The following is a 24,288-nucleotide window of genomic DNA, read 5'->3' as shown; positions in this document are numbered from 1 at the left end:
CATGCAAGGCTAGCTTATCATCAGCAACACTATTGTTTCATCCTAAACCTGATGCTCCTCTTGGTCTCTTTACAGACGCCTCTGGAGTAAGTGTAGGTGCTTGCCTCCAACAGTTTGGTTTTGATGTTTATTTGTTTTCACGTCCAGTGCCTTTGGATGACTGAGATCTGTCATCGCATGCTGATTGGTTCCTGGAATCTGGAACCCAATTTCAGCTGTCTCTAGTAGACATTTCTGAATTTCGATATGACTAATCAAAGTCATTTTAAACTTAATTGAGGTATAATTAATAATATACATAGTCTCTGTGAAATCTTGAAAAGTAGGGCACTCTTGACATTGTGGATTGCTAAATTCTTCCACTGTCACACAGAGTTTGTAAAAGCGAGTCGAACGCTCGTACTGCCCAGTGAATGCTGGAATCTCGTAATGAACACGTTCCACGCAAATCACATTTACTGTTGTCTGGTAGTGGTCTTCGGACCTATCTACCACTGAAGAGACTAAACAAAGTCGAAACAACAGAGCACACTTCTATCCTTAAAGGCGGATAGTCGTATTTGACTTAGCGCAGGCTCAATCAAATTTTGAATCCTCAAACCACACACTACACATGGATCGGTCACACCCGAGACGGTATGTGTGACGATTCCGATGCTCGGAGAGGTCGGGATTTGGTATTGAGATTTAAAAGATACATTCTGAGTGAATGTAATTCTTAAATTGGCAAGGGGTTCGTCCCCATTTACCTTCTAAAATGATAACCTGTAATTGAGCGCTAGTCAGAACGGGAACAATATCACGCGTATCCGGGTTAAAAGACGTAGGGCAACGCTGATCTTAATTGCAGCTATCAACCACATAAAGCTTAACGCTGTGGGAACCCTCACGATCGCCGGTCAGGCAGATGCCGCCATACACGAATTGTGTCCACGAGCCTAAACGTGCTTCTGTTTGATGATATCAGTGATTCTAAATTGCAGTCTGATTGATAAGACTGACCAGCTCCGCTGGATTTGCAACTACATCACCTGTCACAATCACTTTAACCAATTAATAATTTTGAGTGACTTGTAACATTAGGTGCAAGTGTTTGGCTTCGCAACCTTCTAAAATTCTAAATTAATTTTGCAGGTTAGATGTATTGGTCACGAAACTCGTTCTTGGGGTTATACGTGCGAAAAGACGCCCTAGTGGCGGAATCACTCTTGCAACGTAAAAGGTGCGATTATACGCATAACGATATCATCTGTTTCGGTCTCAGGGCTAGATAGCCCATACCTCATCAGGTGCACACTTTAGTGCACGACAGATTGAATTATAATGTGTTGAGGACGGATTAAATTTTTCATCGTCCAACTGAAATTTTGAATTTTGATGTTTCTAAATTTTGAAAAGATGAAATTGTCAACTTAGAGTTGACCAGGCACACCTGAGTATTTACTCATTGTTCTTAAATTATTGTGGACGGACTCATCAGTTTTGATGTTTATTTGTTTTCACGTCCAGTGCCTTTGGATGACTGAGATCTGTCATCGCATGCTGATTGGTTCCTGGAATCTGGAACCCAATTTCAGCTGTCTCTAGTAGACATTTCTGAATTTCGATATGACTAATCAAAGTCATTTTAAACTTAATTGAGGTATAATTAATAATATACATAGTCTCTGTGAAATCTTGAAAAGTAGGGCACTCTTGACATTGTGGATTGCTAAATTCTTCCACTGTCACACAGAGTTTGTAAAAGCGAGTCGAACGCTCGTACTGCCCAGTGAATGCTGGAATCTCGTAATGAACACGTTCCACGCAAATCACATTTACTGTTGTCTGGTAGTGGTCTTCATTTAAGAACAATGAGTCCAACAGTTTGTCGATGACTCTTGGCAACCACTAGGTTTTTTCTCCAAGAAACTATCATCCAAACAGTGCATCTGGCCTGCATACTACAGAGAACTCCTCGCTATTTATGAAGCTGTGCAGCATTTCCGTCATCTCTTGGAAACAACTTCTTTCACTATATTCACAGATCATAAACCACTTATTTATGCCTTTCAGCGCCTCCAGCTCAGTTACGCCAACTTTCATTTATCTCTGAGTTTTCGACAGACATAAAGCACATCAGTGGTTCACAAAATATAGTTGCTGATGCTTTGTCACGTGTTGAAGCCATTTCAACTGTTTTAGATCATGAATCCTTAGCCAAGTCACAAGAGTCAGACGAAGAACTTCAAAATCTCATTTCAGAAAGTACTACATCTCTTAGATTGGAGAAAGTTCCGATTCCTGGAACCCATTTGAGCCTTATCTGTGACACCTCAACAGGAACTCCTAGACCCTTTGTGCCATCAGAACTGCGACGTAGAGTTTTCGACCAGTTCCACAAGCTGAGTCATCCTGGAATACGTGCCACAACAAAACTTATCTGCGATCGTTTTGTCTGGCCTTCCATTCGTAAGGATTGCCACAAATGGACTCAATCTTGCCTCTCATGCCAAAGATCTAAGATAACTAGACATGTTTCTACTCCCCTTGGTGATTTTCATACACCTACAGAACGTTTTTCTCATGTCCACATTGACCTAATTGGCCCACTTCCCTTATCAAAATCTTCTAGGTACTGTCTAACTATCATAGATAGATTTACTCGTTGGCCTGAAATTTGTCCTATTGATCAAATAACTGCCGAATCTGTTACTGGAGCGTTTGTCTCTACTTGGATAGCTCGATTTGGATGCCCACAAAAGTTGACATGTGATCGCGGATCCCAGTTCACATCGACTTTGTTTAAAGACCTAGCACGACAGTTGGGCATAAAGCTCCAGTTCACTACCAGCTGGCATCCACAAGCCAACGGTATGATTGAAAGACTCCACCGCCAGTTGAAAGCTGCTATAATGGCTCACAGCAAATCAGACTGGACCGAAGTACTGCCGTTTGTCCTTCTCGGAATAAGATCTGCCTTCAAGGAGGACATCACTGCTTCATCAGCTGAACTGGTGTACGGAGAACCACTGCGTCTTCCGGGAGAGTTTTTCGTAATACCTTCCCACGAGAGCAACGAGCCACAAGAATTGGTATCAGGGCTGCGTAAGCATATGAATCGACTAAGACCTACACCCGCATCACGCCACATTAAACCAGGGTCGTTTGTGTTCAAGAACCTCAATACTTGTGACTTTGTATTCCTCCGACAAGACAGCTTAAGAAAATCTTTACAGGCTCCATATTCTGGTCCTTACAAGGTCATATGCCGTGACGAAAAGACAATTACCATCATTGTAAGAGGCCAAGAAACTAAGGTATCTTTGGACAGGGTCAAGCCAGCCTATATTATTGCAGATGAAAGTCCTATTCCTGAGCCCACGAAACGTTTGGTGCCGACTGGACAAGCAGAGGAATCCTCAAAACTACCACCATCTTGTCAAACTCCATCTACGAATTCTTATACAACTCGTTCTGGAAGACAAATCCGACCACGGGTTACTTTTCAAAATGATGTATAGATTCCTTTTCTCCGTGGGGGGCTGGTGTAGCGTCAGCTGATGACGTTGTCATAGCAACGCATTAAGTTAGTCTGATCTTTGTTTTTCTACAGGAATGTACACACAATTTAACTCTTATTAAAATACTTTTCTATTACTTATTTGGTCATAATTTTATTCTATGTACACGAACAACCACGACCAAAAACCTAAAATAGCCGTTTTTTTATTTCTCATAAAATTTTGAGACGAGATCGAGACGGGATTTCCCTTCTCATACACAACGGGAAATGCACGTTCAACATTTTTACCTGATTTTGTAACATTGTTAGATGACTGTTTAAATACAAGAATAATGATAATAGGCATGAATATTTACAATCTTTTATTAAAAAACAACAGCATAACATTTTTTTATTAATCACGCCTAACTTATTAAAAATGCCTACGATTAGGAAACATAGTGATATCAGTTAGGATAGAATTCAACTTATCCTAAAATAAAATAAATCATAAAATAAAAGCAATATTAATTTTTATAAAATAGTTACTTGTTTTGACTTTTTATAGTAATAAAACATTCCTCACACTGCTTACACTTAACAAAACTTCTCAAATGTTATTAAAGTAATATTTACATATTTTAAAGAATTAATTAAATAAGAACGCCTTCGCAAAGGAAACAAAACTACAACACGCTCCTGTATTGCGGGTATTGCATTGACTTTCTGCCGGCGTTTTTAATTTTTTTTTTTTTTTTTTTATTCTTGTCTCGATAAAAATCTCGGTCAAAAAGAAATCTCGTCTCATGTAACGAGATTTAAAATTTCCCGAAAATTTCCCGAAATTTCGAGACTTGACCATCCCTAGTAGCGTGCAATCTACAGTGTTTGCTAGGAGAGGGTTAGGAGTTCTTGCTGTTTCAATTTTTATTAATACCGGTACACTATCGAAAGTACTAAAAAGGCTTTTAATATTTTAAATGCATGTATTATATTTTTTTCTTTTAAACTTTGTACTGTAGTTCAGCACACAGCTAGCTGTTTGTATGTTTTTTATTCATAATACACTATTCATGCTTTTGAAAATTGTTTTATTACGTGGTATTATAACTGAGATGTAATAAAACCATCCAAGAACAATGCAGCCTTTCTTCGTGCTAAGATTATTTCAAAGCCAAGATTATATTCAATCCGAACGACTTGAATGTCTCTTTCTGTTCAGATCAATGAAAGGTTACTGTATCTTTAATCAAATACATCAAGGCATGTCCCAAATGACTTACAAGTTATCCAAAGCAAAAAAAGGTTAGGAGAAGTATAAGTACGAAACAAGTCTAATATAATTTTAAGTGCATTGGTTATCAAGTAACCATTGTTATTTGAGCTGTTGTTATGGATAATTTTTTGTACAGTACATGCACAAGTATTCAGAAAATCATTCGTATTGCATCAACGTAGCTTTTAATTGTAATAGCTAGTCTCCTTGCAAAAGTTTTAATCTGTTGTATTTTACTTTTAAATGTTACATTTTGTTATAGTTTTATTAGATTGCTACTTGATTTTTCTGTCTTTCAATTTATGTGGTACCTTCACAAACAATGTGTTAGATAGAAGTTTGCTGTGCCATTGTAGTAATTGAACATTAAACATTTTAACCCATAAGTTTAGCTTTAGCAGATGATTGACCAACACCTTTAGTCCTAGGTGACTCTAAAAGTTAATAGTTTTATAATTTTATGTTGTTAATTGCTTGTATTTGCGCCAAAATCAATATGTACCGGTACTCATAAATCATGAATCAAACTTTAAACAAGAGCTTTTTTCAAATGTATTAGGAGTTTATAAAATGTATTTTAAAACTTTTTCTGTTATATTAACAACAAAAATCATTGAGTTTACTTGTATTTATAAATCATAATTTGCACCTTTTTTAAATGGTACTAAAGTACATACTAGCCAGAACACGGTAGCTGTTGTACTGCTAACTCACTCACATTTAAAGTTCCTCTGACTTAATCTGTGTGCGCTAGTGTCACATTCAGTCTTAAGTCCACTCTCTCTCTATCTCTCTCCCTCTCTCTCTCTCTCTCTCCTATCACCCCCCACCACAGTGACATGGTGGCTGAGTTGTCTAATGCATTGCGCTAAAGAGTATAGCTCTTAGTTCATCCCATTTGTATATTGTGTTTGATTCCTATGTACAATCCATTGTGGATATTTATAGGCATGCAATGTGGGTGCGGTACTCCCTGGTGTGGATTAACGTCCGCACTAGTGAGTACTATGACTATCCGCAGTACTATCCTGATAATTAGACCAATTCGTTAATTACAAGGAAAATATGTGGTTCGGATTCCAATTCCACTATAAACTGTAGGTCCCTTAGTTGCCATTAATTAAATTATATTTGACAAGATCAATCCAGACATCTGGTCAACGATCGCCAGTTGGTAATGGTAATGGTAATGGGTATTAATTAACAGTTGTGTCTAAAGAACATATCAGTCTTAGTCACTAACAAGACTACAAGATCGCACCACTCATCTTTCGTTAAAATACTTAGTGGCGTCCCCATCTTAAATAATTGATTGATTGATTAACTAATTTAAAAAATATATATATATTGTCAACTGGTGTTAACAATCTTTGATCTTTGTACAGTACCTTAACTGTTTATGTTTGTATCAGGTTGAAAACATCATAAACATTGTGTTCTGGCTAAAACTCAAGTACCTATTTGGGTAAAAGATAGACTGAATAGCTTAAGAGAGAGTTTCCTTTAATAGGCCACTACTTATGAATAAGGTCAGTTTATTTTATAGCCTTTTAATAGCTTAAAGTAAAGAGGCATATTTCTAGTATTTTATAGAAATAAATTGTGTTTAATTAAACCCAGATATTTTATTCATCAAACCCTCTTCTCCTTTTAGTCCTTTGCATTACAGAATATGTTGCAAATCCATTACTTTTCTTCTTAGATGCAGTATTTTAATATTGAAGATTATACCATAGACTAATCAACGTTTATCTATGATTATACATTTTACTTCCAATTATTTAATATTTTGTACGTTTGTTTAAACTTTTAGCGAATTTCCCTATAGGGAAGTAGCTATTACCGTAGGTCTCATGGTAAGACCTAGGCCCGGGACCGATTTACTTTTTCATTATGATGTCCCCAGAGGCCAAAAACACCATTCGTTCAAATTTTTATATATGTATATATATATATATATATGTCCATCCGCACGATAACTTGAGTAATTTTAGTCCGATTTTGATAAAATTTGGTTTGAAGGTGTAAGGCGGGATAAACTTGAATGAGTTTGTGAACCAGCATGATCGGACCATGGGAACAGGGGTTGATGTTTGACCCTAAAAACTCAAAATTTCACAATTTCTTTCTAAACCATTTTGTAGAGCTTAAAAAAACAAATAATTTACTATATTGAAGCGTTATTATGCGCAATTGTTACAGAGAAAATTCAAACAAATTGTAATTTTTAAATTACCATGTTGTTCTTCTTTGCTTGTTTATGAACATATTTTGATCAAATTTTGAAAATACATTAATTTCTTACTAAACTAGTGGTGTCGGGTGTGGGTAGGTGTTTGTCTATTTGGCAAGCAGCAAACATTCGTATTCCTGTTTTCCCATTGTCGGTATTTTTGTAGACATCAAAGTAAACAAATATTTGCTGTTCCCAAAACGAACAAAAAAAAGGACAGTTGCTCGGAAAACAATACATATGTGTAGACGTCTACTCGTTAATCGGCGAATAGCAAGACTAATAGTTCCCGAAAGTCAAATATTTTGTGCTTGGCGACTGGCGTATGTCTGGAGCTGCCTTTACAACATAGAAGTAACCTTCCAATAACCCTTCATTTAGAAAATTCCTAACCAGTATTATTTATATATATTATCAATATAAGTCATTAATGTATTGGTAGCTTATGTAAAACATGTATTTTTATGATTAATATGGATAAACAGTCATTGTGTGCCTACAAAAATTGTATTCAATAACACTATTATACTTTGATTATCGAAAGAATGTGCCTTGGCGGAGCGGCCGTGCGGCGATCGATTTTTAGTACAAACATTCTATTTTACAAACTTGTGGAAACGTAAAAAATAAAGTTAGAAATTTAAAATAAACTGTGTTTAAATATTCAGTTAAGCGTGTTTTCAGCACATGTTTTATATATTTTGTATCCTATTCCGATGAATTAATATTTGTAGTTTTGTAAAAATAGGAATTTGATTAAAAATTTTTGCATTCGCCATGTTTGATGAAGAATAACTGCGACTAGAAGCATCGGAAAAATATTTCTGGTTGAGAATTACTAGTCGACATTCTTAGATACAATTTATTAAAAACTGGGATCCCCACAATTACAATTAACGACGTTATTATTTTTTTCCGAATGTACTGTTAACTCTGTTATTTTTAGTCGTTCAGAATGAATTTCGCGTGACATTTTCTTCAAATAACATTATTTATAACGAATTTAAAAAAATCACTTTTCATGATAAAAGGATTACTGCAATGGATTAATATGTAAATTAAGTTTCTTTGAGAGCAGTGCGCCGCATTTTGAGGCGGAAGTACAGTCAGGTCCTAGTGTGCCCATTTTATTCACCCGCACCACTGCCAACCCCATAGTTTCGGCCTGTCCTGGACACAAATAGCAACTGCTTCCACAAAAACTGAACCGTTATGCCTACCCTAAATCTGGGGGAAATTTCTTGGTTTTAGTTTAGTGTATGTGGTGACTGAGTGATGTTCCCCGGTATAAGTGATCGAATGTTATTAGTTGGTATTTTAATTGTAATTTAACGTGATTTAAAGTTATTTTGTGAACATATACCTTACTGATTGAGAATGGAGCAACCTAATGAAGATGTACAAAGGAAAAGTAGAGGAAGACCTAGAACTCGAACGCCAAAGAAACAAAATATTTCGGGCCGCGGTGTATTTCTGAAAGGACAGTGGAGAGAATTTGTGTGCAAAGTGCAGGAGTATTTTGTCAAAGAAAAGGGAAATAATGGTCCTTTGATTCCAGTTAATATTCAATACAGCGAACTGCAGCTGCACTTAAAATACATAAAAATATAGTTAAGCGAGTTTGCAAGGAAAAAGATTTGAAAATAAAAATATTACAAAATGAAAATAATTATCAACTTTTAACTCCAGGAAAGGAGAGGAAACGGGAGAAAAGAAAACTTTAACAAAACTTGATGTATTTCAGGAAGACGCTATACGAAGACACGTGTATCAATACTACATTAGAAAAGATTATCCAACCTTGAAAAAACTATTATCATCGTTGGGAAACGAAGATCTGTTTAACCCCTTAGAAAGATGATAAACGATTTAGGATTTATCTGAAGAAAATTTTCGGGTTTAAAAGTGATTATGGAGAGAAGTGACATCGCTGCTGGAGATGCGGGTTTTTTCGCCAAATAAAAGACGAGAATTTTGATAGTATAATTTGGCTAGATGAGACTTGGGTCATATGGGGCTATGGGCTGGGCATTGTTTGAAAGAAGGATGGACTGATGAGTCACTGCAGGGAACAATCGCAACGTCTGTAGGAAAAGGTGAGCGGTTGATATTACTGTATGCCATGCAGGATCTTCAAAGGGGTTTGTTGAAAATTCCCTCCTACTATTTAAATCAAAACGAACTGGTGACTACCATGAAGATATGGACCACAAGTTCTACAACTGGTGTTCTGAAACTATGCTAAATAACCTAGAGAAGCCTTAGTAATGGACAATGCTCCATATCATACAAAGCAAATTGATAAAGCTGTTACAAGCAAAAATAAAAAAAAATCTGACATAATTAAATGGCTACATAGAAAAAATGTTCAAGCTACAGACGAGTTAAAAAAATGTGAACTTTGGAGTTACTGAAACTGCACGAATCACAGAACAAAAGATATTATGTAGATGAATTGATGGAGGGCAGCGGTCACAGAGTGATACGTTTACCACCTTATCCTTGTCATTTTAATGCCATTGAGCTTATGGGCTCAAGTTAAAGGGTATGTGGCAGAAAACAAAAGGTTTACTGTTGCTGAAGTTGAACGGTTGACTAAAGAAGGAATTCATCGCATAAGTGCTGAGAGGTGGATACAAGTAGTGAACCACACAAAACAGGTCATTGTCAATGCATGGAATAGGGAAGGATTAATGGAAGAAGCTGTTGAGGAAATGATTATATCTTTGGGAGACAGCAGCAGCTCCGAGAAAGATTCCAGTTAAGTATATTCTAATAATGGCGACGACCTAATAGTGTTTGAAGAGTACCTACTAACTCCAACTGAAGTGTTTAACAGTGTATTTGTGAGTTTCTTATATTAGTTATTGATATTATTCTCATCAAGAAATATACTATTTGTTTTTATCTCTAAATACAGTCAATCATTAAATACGTGTGATTTCGAATTACGAAATGTGAGACTGAAGCGGATGTGCCACTTTTTTGGGCTGTTACTGTACCTTGACTGGATAGCAGACCGCCGCACCAGGTTTGTACCATTTTTATATTTTATCTGATTACGGGTATATTTAGTGGAATTTAAGGTTGCATAGAAGTTTGTATTAATTATTAAAATCATGCTGTAGATATATAAAACAAACAAAATTTAAATAAATATTATTAACAGAGTTAACAGTACATTTGGAAAAAATTAATAACAACGTTAATTGTAATCGTGGGGGGATCCCAGTTTTTAATATATTGTTTCTAAGAATGTCGACTAGTAATTCTCAACAAGAAATATTTTTCCGATGCTTCTAGTCGCAGTTATTCTATATCAAACATTGCGAATGCAAAGATTTTAATTCAAATTGGTTTTTTTACAAATATATCTACAAATATTAATTCATCGGAATAAGATACAAAATACAGGGTGTTGAAAATGTCTGGAACCAACATTATATCTGGTGAGTGGTTAAAGAAAAACAACTGATATTTTGTGTACGAATATACTATGGTATTACCTATCTTTTGGTGCCTTATGAAATTTTTTACCACTTATAGGGAACGTCCTGTGGAGGATGCAGTAAAAAGTTTTAATGGAAGCCTATGGTAAATGATACATCATTTTAAAGGCCATTTTTTTCTGAGTAAGGAGCCTCAAGTTTCATCTCAAAAGGACCACCCTAGCAATAATGGCGACTGTTTGAAATTTAAAAACCCACTTATAGGGAACGTCCTGTGGAGGATGCAGTAAAAAGTTTTAATGGAAGCCTATGGTAAATGATACATCATTTTAAAGGCCACTTTTTTCCGAGTAAGGAGCCACAAGTTTCATCTCAAAAGGACCACCCTAGCAAAAATGGCGACTGTTTGAAATTTAAAAACATTGCTATCCGAACAGTCGCCATTTTTGCTAGGGTGGTCCTTTTGAGATGAAACTTCAGGCTCCTTACTCGGAAAAAAATGGCCTTTAAAATGATGTATCATTTACCATAGGCTTCCATTAAAACTTTTTACTGCATCCTCCACAGGACGTTCCCTATAAGTGGTAAAAAATTTCATAAGGCACCAAAAGATAGGTAAAACCATAGTATATCCGTACACAAAATATCAGTTGTTTTTCTTTAACCACTCACCAGATATAATGTTGGTTCCAGACATTTTCAACACCCTGTATATAAAACATGTGCTGAAAACGTGCTTAATTGAATACTTAATTACCGTTTATTTAGAATTTTGAATTTTATTTTTTACGTTTCCACAAGTTTGTAAAATAGAAGGTTTGTACTTAAAATCGATCGCTGCGCCAAGGCACATTCTCTTGATAATCAGAGTATATAACATGTAATCAGTTGTTTAGATTCCTGGCTAAGAAATTAATTAACTTAAGACTTTTTCCTACAGTCACCCGACAAAGTTGGCTTCCTTGTACTGTTTATAGTACAGAAAGCTGCTAATTGCTGCATATTTATACTTTGCCGTACGGTTTATAATTTGCCGTACGGTTTATACTTTGCCGCACATCAGGATTCCAACGAAACAACACAAAACAGCGTGGTTCTATTATGCACGTAATCCGTGTACGCTTGGAAATAGGTTGGCAACACTTAAAGATAATAATACTATGAGCAGCTGATTGACTATTATAACTACGATTTAACCTGTCATTTTGTGTTTATAGTTTCGGTATTTCTGAACTTTCTGGACTTTTCTTTTAAACGTTTTTAAAACATTCAACAATCTTAATAAACAAGAAAATACCTTTAAAGCTTTTTTTAGGCGCGGAGACCACTTCAAATTACAAAAACATACGGAACTATATTCTCAAAACGCGGAGCACAATTATTGCCGAGGAAAAATAGCGGAGTGATACGGACCGCGGGTACTACTTTCTCTAGGGCACCATTTGTGTTGCCAGCTGAACCTAAAAACGTGTTGTATAGTGTTTGAAAGACTAATTATTTATATGCTTTGTAGTGACTGTAGGAAAAATATAATGTGTAACAAGAGTGCAAAAGGTCTTTGCTGCACTCGAGATCATTCCGTAAACATTGTTCTTGTGTGCAGCAAAGTGCCACTAGTTACACAAATAACTATTCTGTTAACTCGTCTGGGAAGAAACTTGACAAAACCAAATGTTTTCTGCACAAAAATAATTATTTATGCTTTTTCTACAAGAAAATGCTGATTTCCACTTATTGGTTGCTTTAACTCTGATTTTCGGTTCCGGCTGGTTTTGGTTCCCCACTTTTGGAACTCTGATCATTGGGTCCGGTTGGTTTTGGTTCCCCACTTTTGGAACTCTGATCATTGGTTCCGGTTGGTTTTGGTTCCCCACTGTTGGAACTCTGAACATTGGTTCCGATTGCTTTTGGTTCCCCACTGTTGGAACTCGGATCATTGGGTCCGGTTGGTTTTGGTTCCCCACTGTTGGAACTCGGATCATTGGTTCCAGTTGGTTTTGCTGGTTCCCCACTGTTGGAACTTGGATCATTGGTTCTGGTTGGTTTTGGTTCCAAACTCTTGGAACTCGGATTATCGGTTCCGGTTGGTTTTGGTACCAAACCATGGATTATCTCAGCAAATTCCTCAAAATTCTTTTCTATTGTCCTCTCTGCATTTATCTAAAAAAAGAACAAATTTTTTAAATGTCTAGATTTCACCATTCCTACTTTTTATTTTAAACCCTGTCTTTTGACACCCCCTTACACTCCTTGGCCGACGGTGTAATAAGCTATGGCAGATCTGAAGTGGCCCAATCAATGAATTCGCCCCTTAATATACCAGACCAATATGGGATATGGTCTGCAGGCCTCCAATGAGACAAAGCCTACTTCATCTCCTTTACCTTTATACGTATCTGGCCTTAAGGTGTATTAGACCCTTTTGGCACTATTTTTTTTTACATTTATTTTTGGTTCAATGTTACATTATTCACAGAAGTATGAGCAAAATATGAAAAAATACCTCCGCTGCAGCAAACCTGCAGACTAAGCGAATTTTCATTTACCTGATAGGATTTTCAATTAAAACTATTGAAATAACCTTAGGTTTAACAAGTACAGTACCTAGGTTTTCTGCTACAGGGAGGGTATATAAACTGAAATAGTGACCTGAAACCTGAGATACTGAAGACTAGCTAGATTTTATCAGACACTATACCCTATGTTTACTTTACAAACGACCCCCAGGAAAAATGGTTGCATAAAGAAGGAAATATGAATTGTAACTTAGATTCGTAGATAATATAAATATTGATTTAGTATATAATTTAATTAACTGATCGCAAATCAAATAGTGGTGTCTTCAAATCAAATAGTGGTGTTTTTAACTCAACCGAAGGCGAATCTCTAGCAAATTGACCTTGAGTGGGTGGTTAAAAAATTACTTTCCATATGCTGATCCAATATTATTACAATAGTATTCTGTTTTAGAAAAATTCTGACACATAAATAATTTCTTTATTGGCTAGTTGGATTTACAATATTGATTGTATTTGGTTTGAAATCGGCTTGCCAATATTTAGAGGTTTTAGGGGCTTTGCAAGCCACTAGTTTCCTTTCATTTTAAGTTAACATAAATGAAACAAAAATTGTGAAACAAACATTCTTTGTGTTGATTTTGAAATAAGTGAATTGACTGACTAGTCACTTACCTTTCTGACTTTTTTAGAAAACTTTTTGTTTTTTATAACAAGTTTGTGTTGTTTGTGAAATGTTTTCAGCCGTCTGTTAAATGTCCCTTCATTGTCATCTTTCCGGTTTTCTTGTCTACTGAGCGCTCTTTTTCTCATGATTTCATCACTAACCTCCAGGACGATAATAGCATCTGGAGGTTTGATCTATTACGACAAAAACAATTGATTCGACTCCAACATGACATCAAATGTAGGCTAAGTTGATTTTGTAATGTAATATCAGTACTATTACGTAAACTCATGAATTACTGTAACAGCTGTTAAAAAGCACAGATCACAAACCTACCTTATAAAATTAAACTGTTTCCTGTTTATTTGTATTTGCATTTGGGTTGGCTGCCAAATTTATCTGGGTATATTAATAATGCATTGATTAGTGGCTGAAGTAGTAAGTAATCAGTATTGTTGATTCAATTTGCCTGCAATTGGTCACACTAGCCACAATGAATCAAATAAATTGTCTAATATTATCAATGTCCTATCAAAACAAAACGGTTGAACAAAAAAAATGTATTTATGTGCTAAATCCCATATTTATCCCCTTTTAAAGGTAAGTTTACAATGTTTTATTCAAGTAAGGATATTTATTTGAACACTTTATGTAAAAATCTTCAAAACTCATCCAAAACCTAGTTCTTCTTCTATCCAAAAGCTCAGCAGCAAAAAAAAAACATGTAATTTAACTCAGAGCAACTTACCTTTTCCTGGAATTTCACACCGTCTTCAAGTTTTCTTGGAAACCCGTCGATTAAGAAACCTTTAGATGTGTCGAGCTTGGAAATCATGTCACTTGCCAAGATTGATAAAGAGGCAGACTGAAACATACAGTCATCAAGAAGATAAGTAAAACTACTTCTTAAAAGGGAAATGCTACAATAGTTTGTTTTCAACAAACAAAAATGTTGTGATTTAATGAAATACAATTGAAATTGAAGAATGTATAAGGTTTATAATCTTACATGAGACCAGCTTCAGAATTCATATCGTATATCTAAATGCAGTGATTGACTTACATCAGGTATCAGTCCTCCTTGTAACATAGTCTTCTCAAGGGCTTTGCTTTTGGTCGAGTCAGGGTCACTTTGAACCTTTGCTCTCAACAATTCTCCAACTGAAATGTGAGTGAATCCTTCGTTTTTGGCCATCTGACCGCAAAGAGTGCCTTTGCCTGAGCCAGGACCTCCTGTACAAACATTACGAACAGAGAGAAATCATTAATTGAGATCAAATCGTATAGATTTTGATGATAGGACATGAAGCTTGTACAGTGTAGGTTGAAAATATCAAAACTCTAATCATCCGGATCTCCAATTAGCCGTAAAAAAGTTTGGCCAGAAAAATCTAGTTTATTGTAGGGTTTTGGAGTTTGTGGTAATCCGTCACAGCTTTTAATGTGTGCCAATCATGTCCACAAAGTGAGATGAACTACATTCAGCTGCTCATTGTGAAGCGGAAAGGGGCCTGGACCATAGAACTATAAACATGGAACGCTGACTCAATGCAGCGTAAACGAGCCGGCCGCGGACGGGGTCTCCCCACCCCAAGTCAGTGTACGTAGCGGCACTGTCCCATGTATTACAATGGGCGCGTTACGTTTTCCTACACATTCCTTCAGGTTTTCAGGCTTTATCATCATTATTAAGAACTTGATTGTGGTGATTTATTGCTGTGTGATGGTTCTCTATTGAAAATACACTTAGTTTTTAATAGTAGATTGTAGGAAATTTTATTCTCTTTCCGGATATTACCTTCCACTTTGGTCGATTTCCTCACCATTTAAAAGTTAATTGCAAAAACGTCAAGTAACCTCCAAATTGCTAGTGGCAATGGTAGAAGCTCAGGAAGTCCATGTTCATTGTTGAAATGATGTACAGCTGGTTAATTCACATAAATGACACTTGCCACAGTAATTTTTATTTTCTTTGGATAATTTTGAAAAGTGATACTATGATGTTACTATATTGCAATTTTCTTACAATTATATATTATTCTAAATAAATGATTATTGTTGGTTTTTGGTGAGTACAGGATAGGTATGGAGAGAATTGGCATAAATATTATATTGTAACATAAAATACAACGTATACATAGATGTTTCTGTGGGGTGATGGGATATTATATAACATTGAACAAAATTGGATTAACTAACACATTAACAAGGAGGAACATATTAAATAACTGATAATACATTATCAGGGGCATTAACAGACTTTATGAGAAAAAAATATACAAAATAATAGGGAAATTAATCCTATACTCTAATACGAGCAATGTTTGCTTGCATGTATGTATGCTTGCACCAAGATCTCGAAAACGGCTCCGACGATTTTCTTCAAATGTTGTAAATAGTTTATTTTTGGCCTAAAAACGAGTTTACTGCAGTCAGAACTGCCAACAAAAATCTAATTACGTAGAAAAATGAAACTGAAAGTCACATTTTTTTAACATTAGTCTTATGGGTTGCTAGGTAACCATGTTGGCTGAATTAAATAACAAGGAAAAAGTAAACAACAGACTTGAAGTTGTAGCATGTGTTCATAATAAGCCAACTACCCACAGTATACTAGCAAATTACAAATACAGTACAAAAGAAAAAACATCACTTGTTAATATCTAGCAAAGATTATACTGAAGATTACTCGATACATTGTAGTCAAGGGTAGCAGTGCGAAGTCTGGGATCTATGTTTATGACGATTGGATTAAGGTATCTGCAATCCTAAAATGCTATGGGAAGAGAAGGAAACAGGTCCGTGACGTAGGAAGTGGTGAAGGAAGTAGTAAAGGCAATTATAAAATGCTATGGGAATAGAGGGTAACAGGTCCGTGACTTAGGAAGTGATGAAGGATATATTTAAAAGGCGAGCAGTCCGGAGTGTGGGGACTGTTTATGACGATAAGATTGGGGTACCTGCAATCCTAAAATGCTATGGGAAGGGAGGGAAACAGGTCCACGACGTAGGAAGTGGTGAAGGAAGTAGTCAAGGCGAGCTGTCTGGAGTGTGGGAACTATTTATGACCATTAGATAAGGGTATGGACAATCCTAAAATGATATGGGAAGGGAGGGAAACATGTCCGTGACGTAGGAAGTAGTGAAGGAAGTAGTCAAGGCGAGCTGTCCGGAGTGTGGGAACTGTTTATTAGATTAAGGTATTTGCAATCCTAAAATGCTATGGGAAGGGAGGGAAACAGGTCCGCGACGTAGGAAGTGGTGAAGGAAGTAGTCAAGGCGAGTAGTCCGGAGTGTGGGAACTGTTTTTGACGATTAGATTAAGGTATTTCCAATCCTAAAATGCTATGGGAAGGGAGAAAAACAGGCTCCCGACGTAGGATGTGGTGAAGGAAGTAGTCAAGCCGAGCTGTCTGGAGTGTGGGAACTGTTTATGACGATAAAATTAGGGTATCTGCAATCCTAAAATGCTATGGGAAGAGAGGGAAACAGGTCCGCGACGTAGGAAGTGGTGAAGGAAGTAGTCAAGGCGAGCTGTCCGGAGTGTGGGAACTGTTTATGACGATTAGATAAGGGTATGGGCAATCCTAAAATGATATGGGAAGGGACGGAAACATGTCCGTGACGTAGGAAGTGGTGAAGGAAGTAGTCAAGGCGAGTAGTCCGGAGTGTGGGAACTGTTTATGACGATTAGATTAAGGTATCTGCAATCTTTAAATGCAATGGGAAGGGAGGGAAACAGGTTTTCGACGTAGGTAGTGGTGAAGGAAGTAGTAAAGGCGAGTAGTCCGGAGTGTGGGAACTGTCTATGAGGATTATATTAAGGTATCTGCAATCTTAAAATGCTATGGGAAGGGAGGAAAACAGGTCCGCTAAGTAGGAAGTGGTGAAGGAAGTAGTCAAGGCGAGCTGTCCGGGGTGTGGGAACTGTTAATAACGATTAGATTAAGGTATCTACAATCCTAAAGTGCTATGGGAATGGAGGAAAACAGGTCCATGACGTAGGAAATGGTGTAGGACGTAGTAAAGGCGAGCCGTGTGGAGTTTGGGAGTGGATTTATGTATCTCCAATACTAAGACTGCTTTCAGAGTGAACTGACGAATTTTTCCGAGCAAAGCTCGGTCCCCAGGTACTGTTAATGATGAATGAATGACATGTAATATTACATTGTTAATAACCAATTTTTATAAAAATGCAACTATACGGTTTATTTTCTACCCAGATGGAATCCTGCCCCAATTGGTCAAGATAATAAGATTTCTACTCTACTTCAATCTCAAGAAAAGTTTCGGAAACTTAAAAATCTACGTTGATCATCAGTTTCTATAAAACTATCTCTGCCTCTGTGCTTTGATGATAACTCACTTGTTAAGGCCAATTTCCAATAGAAGTTTTGCAACTCAGACAGGGAACACATGTACTCTGTAGAGTGTAGTTAGTAAACTACATATTTATTAAATAATTCCCAATTCATTTAAGTGTGAACTTGTAGTATCACTTAAAATGTGGAAAGTTAATCAGTCCTGGTTTATTCCCACAAATCAATAAAACTGAGATTTTCATTGCAGAAAACTCATTTTACTGTTTACTTTTACAATGTCAATAATTGTATTTTAATACATAGATTAGTACTACAGAAGTGATTGTTGTAAAATTGTCAACTTACCTATAACCCAAACCACTGGAAGTTTACTATCTCTCAGTTTCTTCAGTTCACTCTCTGGTGGGTATTTGTACCCTGCCTAAAGATGATATGAGATTTAATGAGTAGCTATCATATTTTTCGGGAGAAATAACAAAAGTTGCAATACATTTTAAACCGATTTTCTTACAGCTATGGTGGAGGTATCATTTTGTTTTTAATCATATGGACTAAAACATACTAAATTAATTTCTTCTTTTCTTCAAGATCAGATCTTTAGGCCTATGTTATTTTAAGGGGTTTTTAGGGAAAATTACATGAAATAAATTTGAACTGTAATGTTTACAGAAATGGGGGTTGTTCTGGTTAGAGTTAAAAGGACTATATATACCAAATTTCAATTTAGGCGGTTTTGTAAAAATTGGATTTTTTTTAAAATTATGTTTTTTTTATAATAAGCACCATTAGAAAAAAAAAATTTAAAATGCCTGGAGATACCATGGATTAAGTACCCAACCCACATTTACATATCAAATTTCTTCAAAATCGGTACACAGGTGCGGTCTGTTGCTCTGTACACATCCACACATATAGACATACACAAACACACACATACAGCCATCACTAAGAGGCAGACATTTCCACTCAAACTCGACAATTTTGAGGATTTCTCCACATACTATGTATAGGGGGAAAAAGTGATAACAGGCTACACAATATGTATGTCTACTGGACTACTCCCTCATTATCCAAACGTTTGTAATGTTTGTTTTAGTGACAAAGACGTATCCCACCCATTTCATCTTTCATTCTGATTGGGTTGGATTACAGTATGACTTTTAAATCAAATCTTAGACAGAATTCTTAGACATTAACTTACAGTTAGTATAATCTTGCTACATCTGCTGGGAGGACCGGTTTTAACTATTCGACCTTCCAGTCCTGGGATCTGGAATAGTTGTTTGGATATGGATATTGGGTAAAGATCGAACACCCAACACAACGCATTGTAGACTCCACCCTCAATCTTCTGCACGAAGCCCAGTTCCTGATTTTCAAAATATCAATCATGATAAAAAATAATGGAGTAAACAAATATAAGGAAATGAGAGTTTAAATTCGTTCTTTCAAGAGACATTTAAGCCTACTTAACTCCTGTCTTGCAAACACAACTTTATTACCAGCTGTACTACTTTTATCAAAAATAAGTTGAAAATACTTAAATTAAAGTAGTCTACATAGCATGTGGTGATCCTTATTTAACGGTGACCAATGATTTTGCAATTAAAGTAATATATAATATTTTTCTCAAGAAAAATACCAGTCTATGAATATGCCTGATACTTTTTGTCTCTAGGGTTGTGAAGCGTCTTCAAAAACATATATGCAAAAAAATATGAACATGAAAAAAATTAACTAAAGTTTGGCCAATTAGGCCTAACACAGATGTGTTCTGAATGTCTTCATGACTCATCCGGTCGGCAACACCACTTGTTCATAACCAGTAACTTATTAATTTTGATATGGCTAAATTCGTTGTTAAAATTGTATGTGTTCGTTTCTTCGAGTGTGTTTTGTAACTTCTCAAATCCCAGTGATGAAGGGGTTCATTTTTAGCAAAGAATTCACAGCTTGAGAATAAAACAAAACTTTAGTTTTGAAAGTTTTAGTTTCACTTCAACAGTATCACCTTATAAGAACTTAACGTATGATTTATTAATTTATGCGACTAGGTATAGCTGGTGATTTTACATTCTATAACAATGAGTATAAAAAATGGGATGTTGTAGCTAAGAACATATCATCCGAATCTACATCCGTAGCCAAGAAAATATCCCCGCCGCAGCAAACCTGCACACTCTAAAGCAAAATTCCATTAACCTGTCTGGATTCCCACTAAAATATTCCCTTAAATTGTCAGATTTATTTCTTATCTATACTTATTTAAAACGCAAGCAGGTTTTTTTGTGACAATTACTCCTCCGAAACTATTGAACCGATTGACATGTTTTTGGTGTCATTGGAAAGAGCATGACGTTAAGTTGTGCAGGAAACTTTTCTTTTTAGGGAAATAATTAGAGAGTGAGGCCCTGGGGCCCTTTAAAGTTTCGTATTTCTCCATAAGATTGACATGGGAAACAAAAATTGTTATGAAACTCCAGCTGTTGTCAAAAATTAAAAGTAAGAAGAAGAACATATGTTAATTGTAAACAGTCAATGTGTAAATTATCCATGTTGTATTTTATTGAAAATGTGTATAGTTTTGAATGTTGGTTTGTAATGACATAAGTTATTAATTATTATAATTTTTTTTTTAAAGTCAGGAAATGTTTGTAGAAAATATTAAAAAACAATTCCAGCTTATGAAACATGATAAAATATTTACAGGAAATGTTGATTACAGTATATTGAACTGTTATATACATCGTGAGTATTTCCATGAGTTACACACCAGTAATCTTTGAGCAGACTGTTTAAAAAAATTGTAAATATGACTGTTATTTGTTTTGAAACTTCTGTATAATACTTAGCAATTACTCGAATTCGAGCAACATATACACTAGTTTAATTTAAATACCATTAATTTTAATGAGTAAGCTTAGTTTCCTGCCACAAGGAAGGTAAAAGATCTGACAATTTTAAGGGTTTATTTTAGTAGGAATCCAGACAGGTAAATGGAAATTGGCTTAGAATGTGCAGGTTTGCTGCGGTGGGGATATTTTCTTAGCTAGGGTAGGGATAAGATATGTTCTTAGATAAAATATCTCAATTTTTATACTCACTGTTCTAGCTCAGTATATAATAAAAATAAAATAAGCTTGCCAAATTAAATTAAATATACCCATATACAAGCAAACTACAACAGTTGATTTATTCTCTATAAGAAGGACATGGAGATTTTTAATTTACACTTTTTTGGAATTTTCCACTTTTTTTAACCGTTAGACACAAAACAACGCTTCAATATTTAAGCTCTACAAAACAATGAAGAAATTGCCAAATTTTATGTTTTGGTGGTCAAATATGGGAAAACCAATTTTTACCCCATAAAACCCCCGTTCCAACAGTCCAATCTTGCTGGTTCATGTAGGTCTACACATTTGTACCAAATTTCATCAAAATCGGATCATTTTTACTCAATTTGTCTTGTTCTAGGACTAAATGCCCTCCTGTGTAAGAAAGAAGGTATTGTGGTTCTTCACTGTCTCGTCCAAGGCAAACTATTGAATAAGGCATCTATTCTTGATGTAAGCCTAAATCTACTTAAATTATTTCTATCTTACAAAGAAAAATACCCTACAGATGAATTGTTTGTTACCAATTGTAACACATAAAGGTTCCTTCCAAACTAAACCATTCTTGTTTCATGTAATGAAATTAAATTTCCTAGACAGTCATCACAGGGGTGTTGACATTGGCCGAGGTCTTACCTGAGACCTACAGTAATATGTTATTGTCTTAATGGGAAATTGGCTACTAAAGATGTTATTGTTAATTGTCTGATGACTTGATACTGACTTGTAATAAAAATATAAATAAAAAAGGCAGTTAAAAAGCTTAAAAGATGTATTGTTCTTATTTTTATTTTAACCCTAGTTCCTGATTACCCAGCATTTCACAAACTCGGCACCCTTCCAGTCCACACATTACGCAAGATTGCGGGACTCTACTGTACTATAAAATACCCCCGCCGCAGCAAACCTGCCGACTAAGCGAATTTCCAGTTGCCTGAATTGATTTTCAATTAAATGTATTTAATTAACATTAATTTTTATGAGTACATAGGCTTGCTGCTACAGGGAGGGTAAAAAAGTGTGTTTTTTAGAGAAATATTAATAACTTAGTATAAAATAAATAAATTTACCAAGTTTGATCAAAATATATCCATAAACAAGCAGACTACAACATTTTACAATATTCCCCATAAGAATAACATGGGAATTTTAAAATAACAATTATTTGAATTTTCTCCGTAACTAATAATAGTACAAAAACACTTTGATATACTAAATTATTTGTTTTTTTAAGCCCTTTAATAAGGTCTGAAGAGAAATTGGGAAATTTTGCGTTTGTAGGGTCAAAAATTAGAAAAACCAATTTTTACCCCATAAAACCCCCCGTAAAACCCCGTTCCCATGGTCCGATCATGCTGGTTCGCGAACTCATTCAAGTTTATCCCGCCTTACACCTTCAAACCAAATTTCATCAAAATCGGATAAAAATTACTCAAGTTATCGTGTTCACGGACACATATATATATATATAAATCTATATATATATATATATACCTATATATATATATATACATATATAAAAATTTGAACGAATGGTGTTTTTGGCCTCTGGGGACATCATAATGAAAAAGTAAATCGGTCCCGCACCTAGGTCTTACCATGCCACCTACGGTAATAGCTACTTCCCTATAGGGAAATTCGCTAAAACTAAACTTTCAAGATTATAATTCTTACCTTGTTACCTGGGCCAGCAACCACACAACCGGAGAAGAGAGCAAGAAGAAAGAATCCTACAAGCTGGTGGCGTTCCTAGGGTGGTAATTGTTTTAGATTGTTCAGATCAGGAGAAAATCAGAATAAGTAATCCTATGTATATAAATATGAAATAGTTCATAACTCTCCTATAAAAAAAATTATAAAATAGTTCTAATATGATAACAATCACTGTTGTGTCACAAAATTGACTTTTCTTCTACTCTCTTAAGTGTCCTTAGGACGTAATAACGGTGTTATTTTTATCATTTAATACTGTATGTAACCTTTGAAGTCTAGTTTTTCCCAAGTAAGCTAACTGAATACCCTTCAAAAAAATCATTGATTTGTTTGAACTAAGTGTATGATCTTCAAATAAATTAAAATTATTGATAATCTTAATAATATTAATAATCTTTTCAATAATTGTTCATCCCTTGATATTCAATTGCTATGAGTTTCTGTTTTTTGCTAAGGTACATCAATCTTTGGATTATTAAAGAATAATATAATTAGGCCTAAATTAAATTCCAAAATCAAAATTTTCTTTTGGAAAATATCTTATAAAATTTATAAACAAAACCCGTTATAGTAGTAAAATTTAAATACATTTACTTTCCAACACTAGAAATTTTATATTAAAACATTATTTAAATAATATTAGTGTACAAACCATTTCGTTCAGCAATTGAGTGACGACTAAGGCTTACGGACCACTTGTACATACATGTCAATCAACCTGCAAGGCTAATAAAGTAATTAAGTCCCAAAAACATGTGAAAGTAGTTTAACACATCACAAAATTTTCTCTCACTACGGCAAGTTTTAATGTTATAAATTTAAAGAGTGTTTGTTCCAATATTTGTATCTACCAATATGAAAAAACTCAATAATTTTAGGAAAAACCTAAAATTTTAGTTTAATAAAAATAATTAACTTGTACATTATTGTTTAGACACATCAAGACTTTTTTTGAGAACATGAATCATGTTAGATCTTTTCCTTCAGTAAATCCTCACTATACCTGACCAATTATTATGATTCCAAACGATCTAGATATATGAAGTTTGGATTCAAATTAAATCAAATAATTTTTGTATAAAGAAGAAAATTCTAATCTGAAACCTTTTGGGTAGGCCTACTTCTTGTATATAACGATAATGAAAATGCTTTTTCAGAAATTATCTTGAATAATGTATTTTGAAATTATACGAGCAAATACATATACAAATACATTTATTCGCTAAAGGTAATGTGTATTACAATGTTTTAATAATTGGAGCAAATGTATTTTGTGTCCATTTTCACTTAGGTATGGCACATACTACAAACATTCAATGTTGCCTTCACATATTCAGCGATGATTTTGTAAAATATTAAAAAACCGCTTGATCAATTGCTGTAAATTGTTATCAAGTTTAACTCCATGGTAATGGGGTATGGATTAATGATTTACTAGTGTTTCAAAATTCTTCTAACACTTTGCATCAAAAGTATCAAAGTTTAAGAAGAAAGATTTTTTATAAACATTTT

General features: G+C 35.1%; 1 protein-coding gene across 1 annotated transcript; it reads right to left on the bottom strand.

Moving 5' to 3' along the window:
- Positions 1-12,114: 12,114 nt before the first annotated feature.
- LOC129000923 (uncharacterized) lies at positions 12,115-23,495 on the bottom strand. Its single transcript, XM_054428005.1, has 8 exons — positions 23,429-23,495; positions 22,738-22,812; positions 19,149-19,316; positions 18,293-18,368; positions 14,689-14,858; positions 14,374-14,490; positions 13,634-13,819; positions 12,115-12,602 (listed from the first exon to the last, which is right to left on the bottom strand). The coding sequence occupies exons 1-8, from the start codon at positions 23,429-23,431 to the stop codon at positions 12,186-12,188; spliced, it is 1,212 nt and encodes a 403-aa protein (XP_054283980.1). The 5' UTR covers positions 23,432-23,495; the 3' UTR covers positions 12,115-12,185.
- Positions 23,496-24,288: the final 793 nt, after the last annotated feature.

Source organism: Macrosteles quadrilineatus, unplaced genomic scaffold (assembly GCF_028750875.1).
Source record: "Macrosteles quadrilineatus isolate MER2022 unplaced genomic scaffold, UCM_ALF_1.0 Scaffold_8__2_contigs__length_117827958, whole genome shotgun sequence".
NCBI classification, from domain to species: domain Eukaryota; kingdom Metazoa; phylum Arthropoda; class Insecta; order Hemiptera; family Cicadellidae; genus Macrosteles; species Macrosteles quadrilineatus.
Note: the sequence above shows the minus strand (reverse complement) of the source record. Positions and strands in the feature narration are given on the sequence as shown.

Bases quoted from the DNA above. Each gene is read 5' to 3' on its own strand.
- LOC129000923 (XM_054428005.1), bottom strand. The intron at 14,859-18,292 runs GTAAGTTGACAA...ATGTTTGTACAG, and splicing joins TCCAGTGGTTTGGGTTATAG to GAGGTCCTGGCTCAGGCAAA. The intron at 14,491-14,688 runs GTAAGTCAATCA...TGTATGTTTCAG, and splicing joins AAGGAGGACTGATACCTGAT to TCTGCCTCTTTATCAATCTT.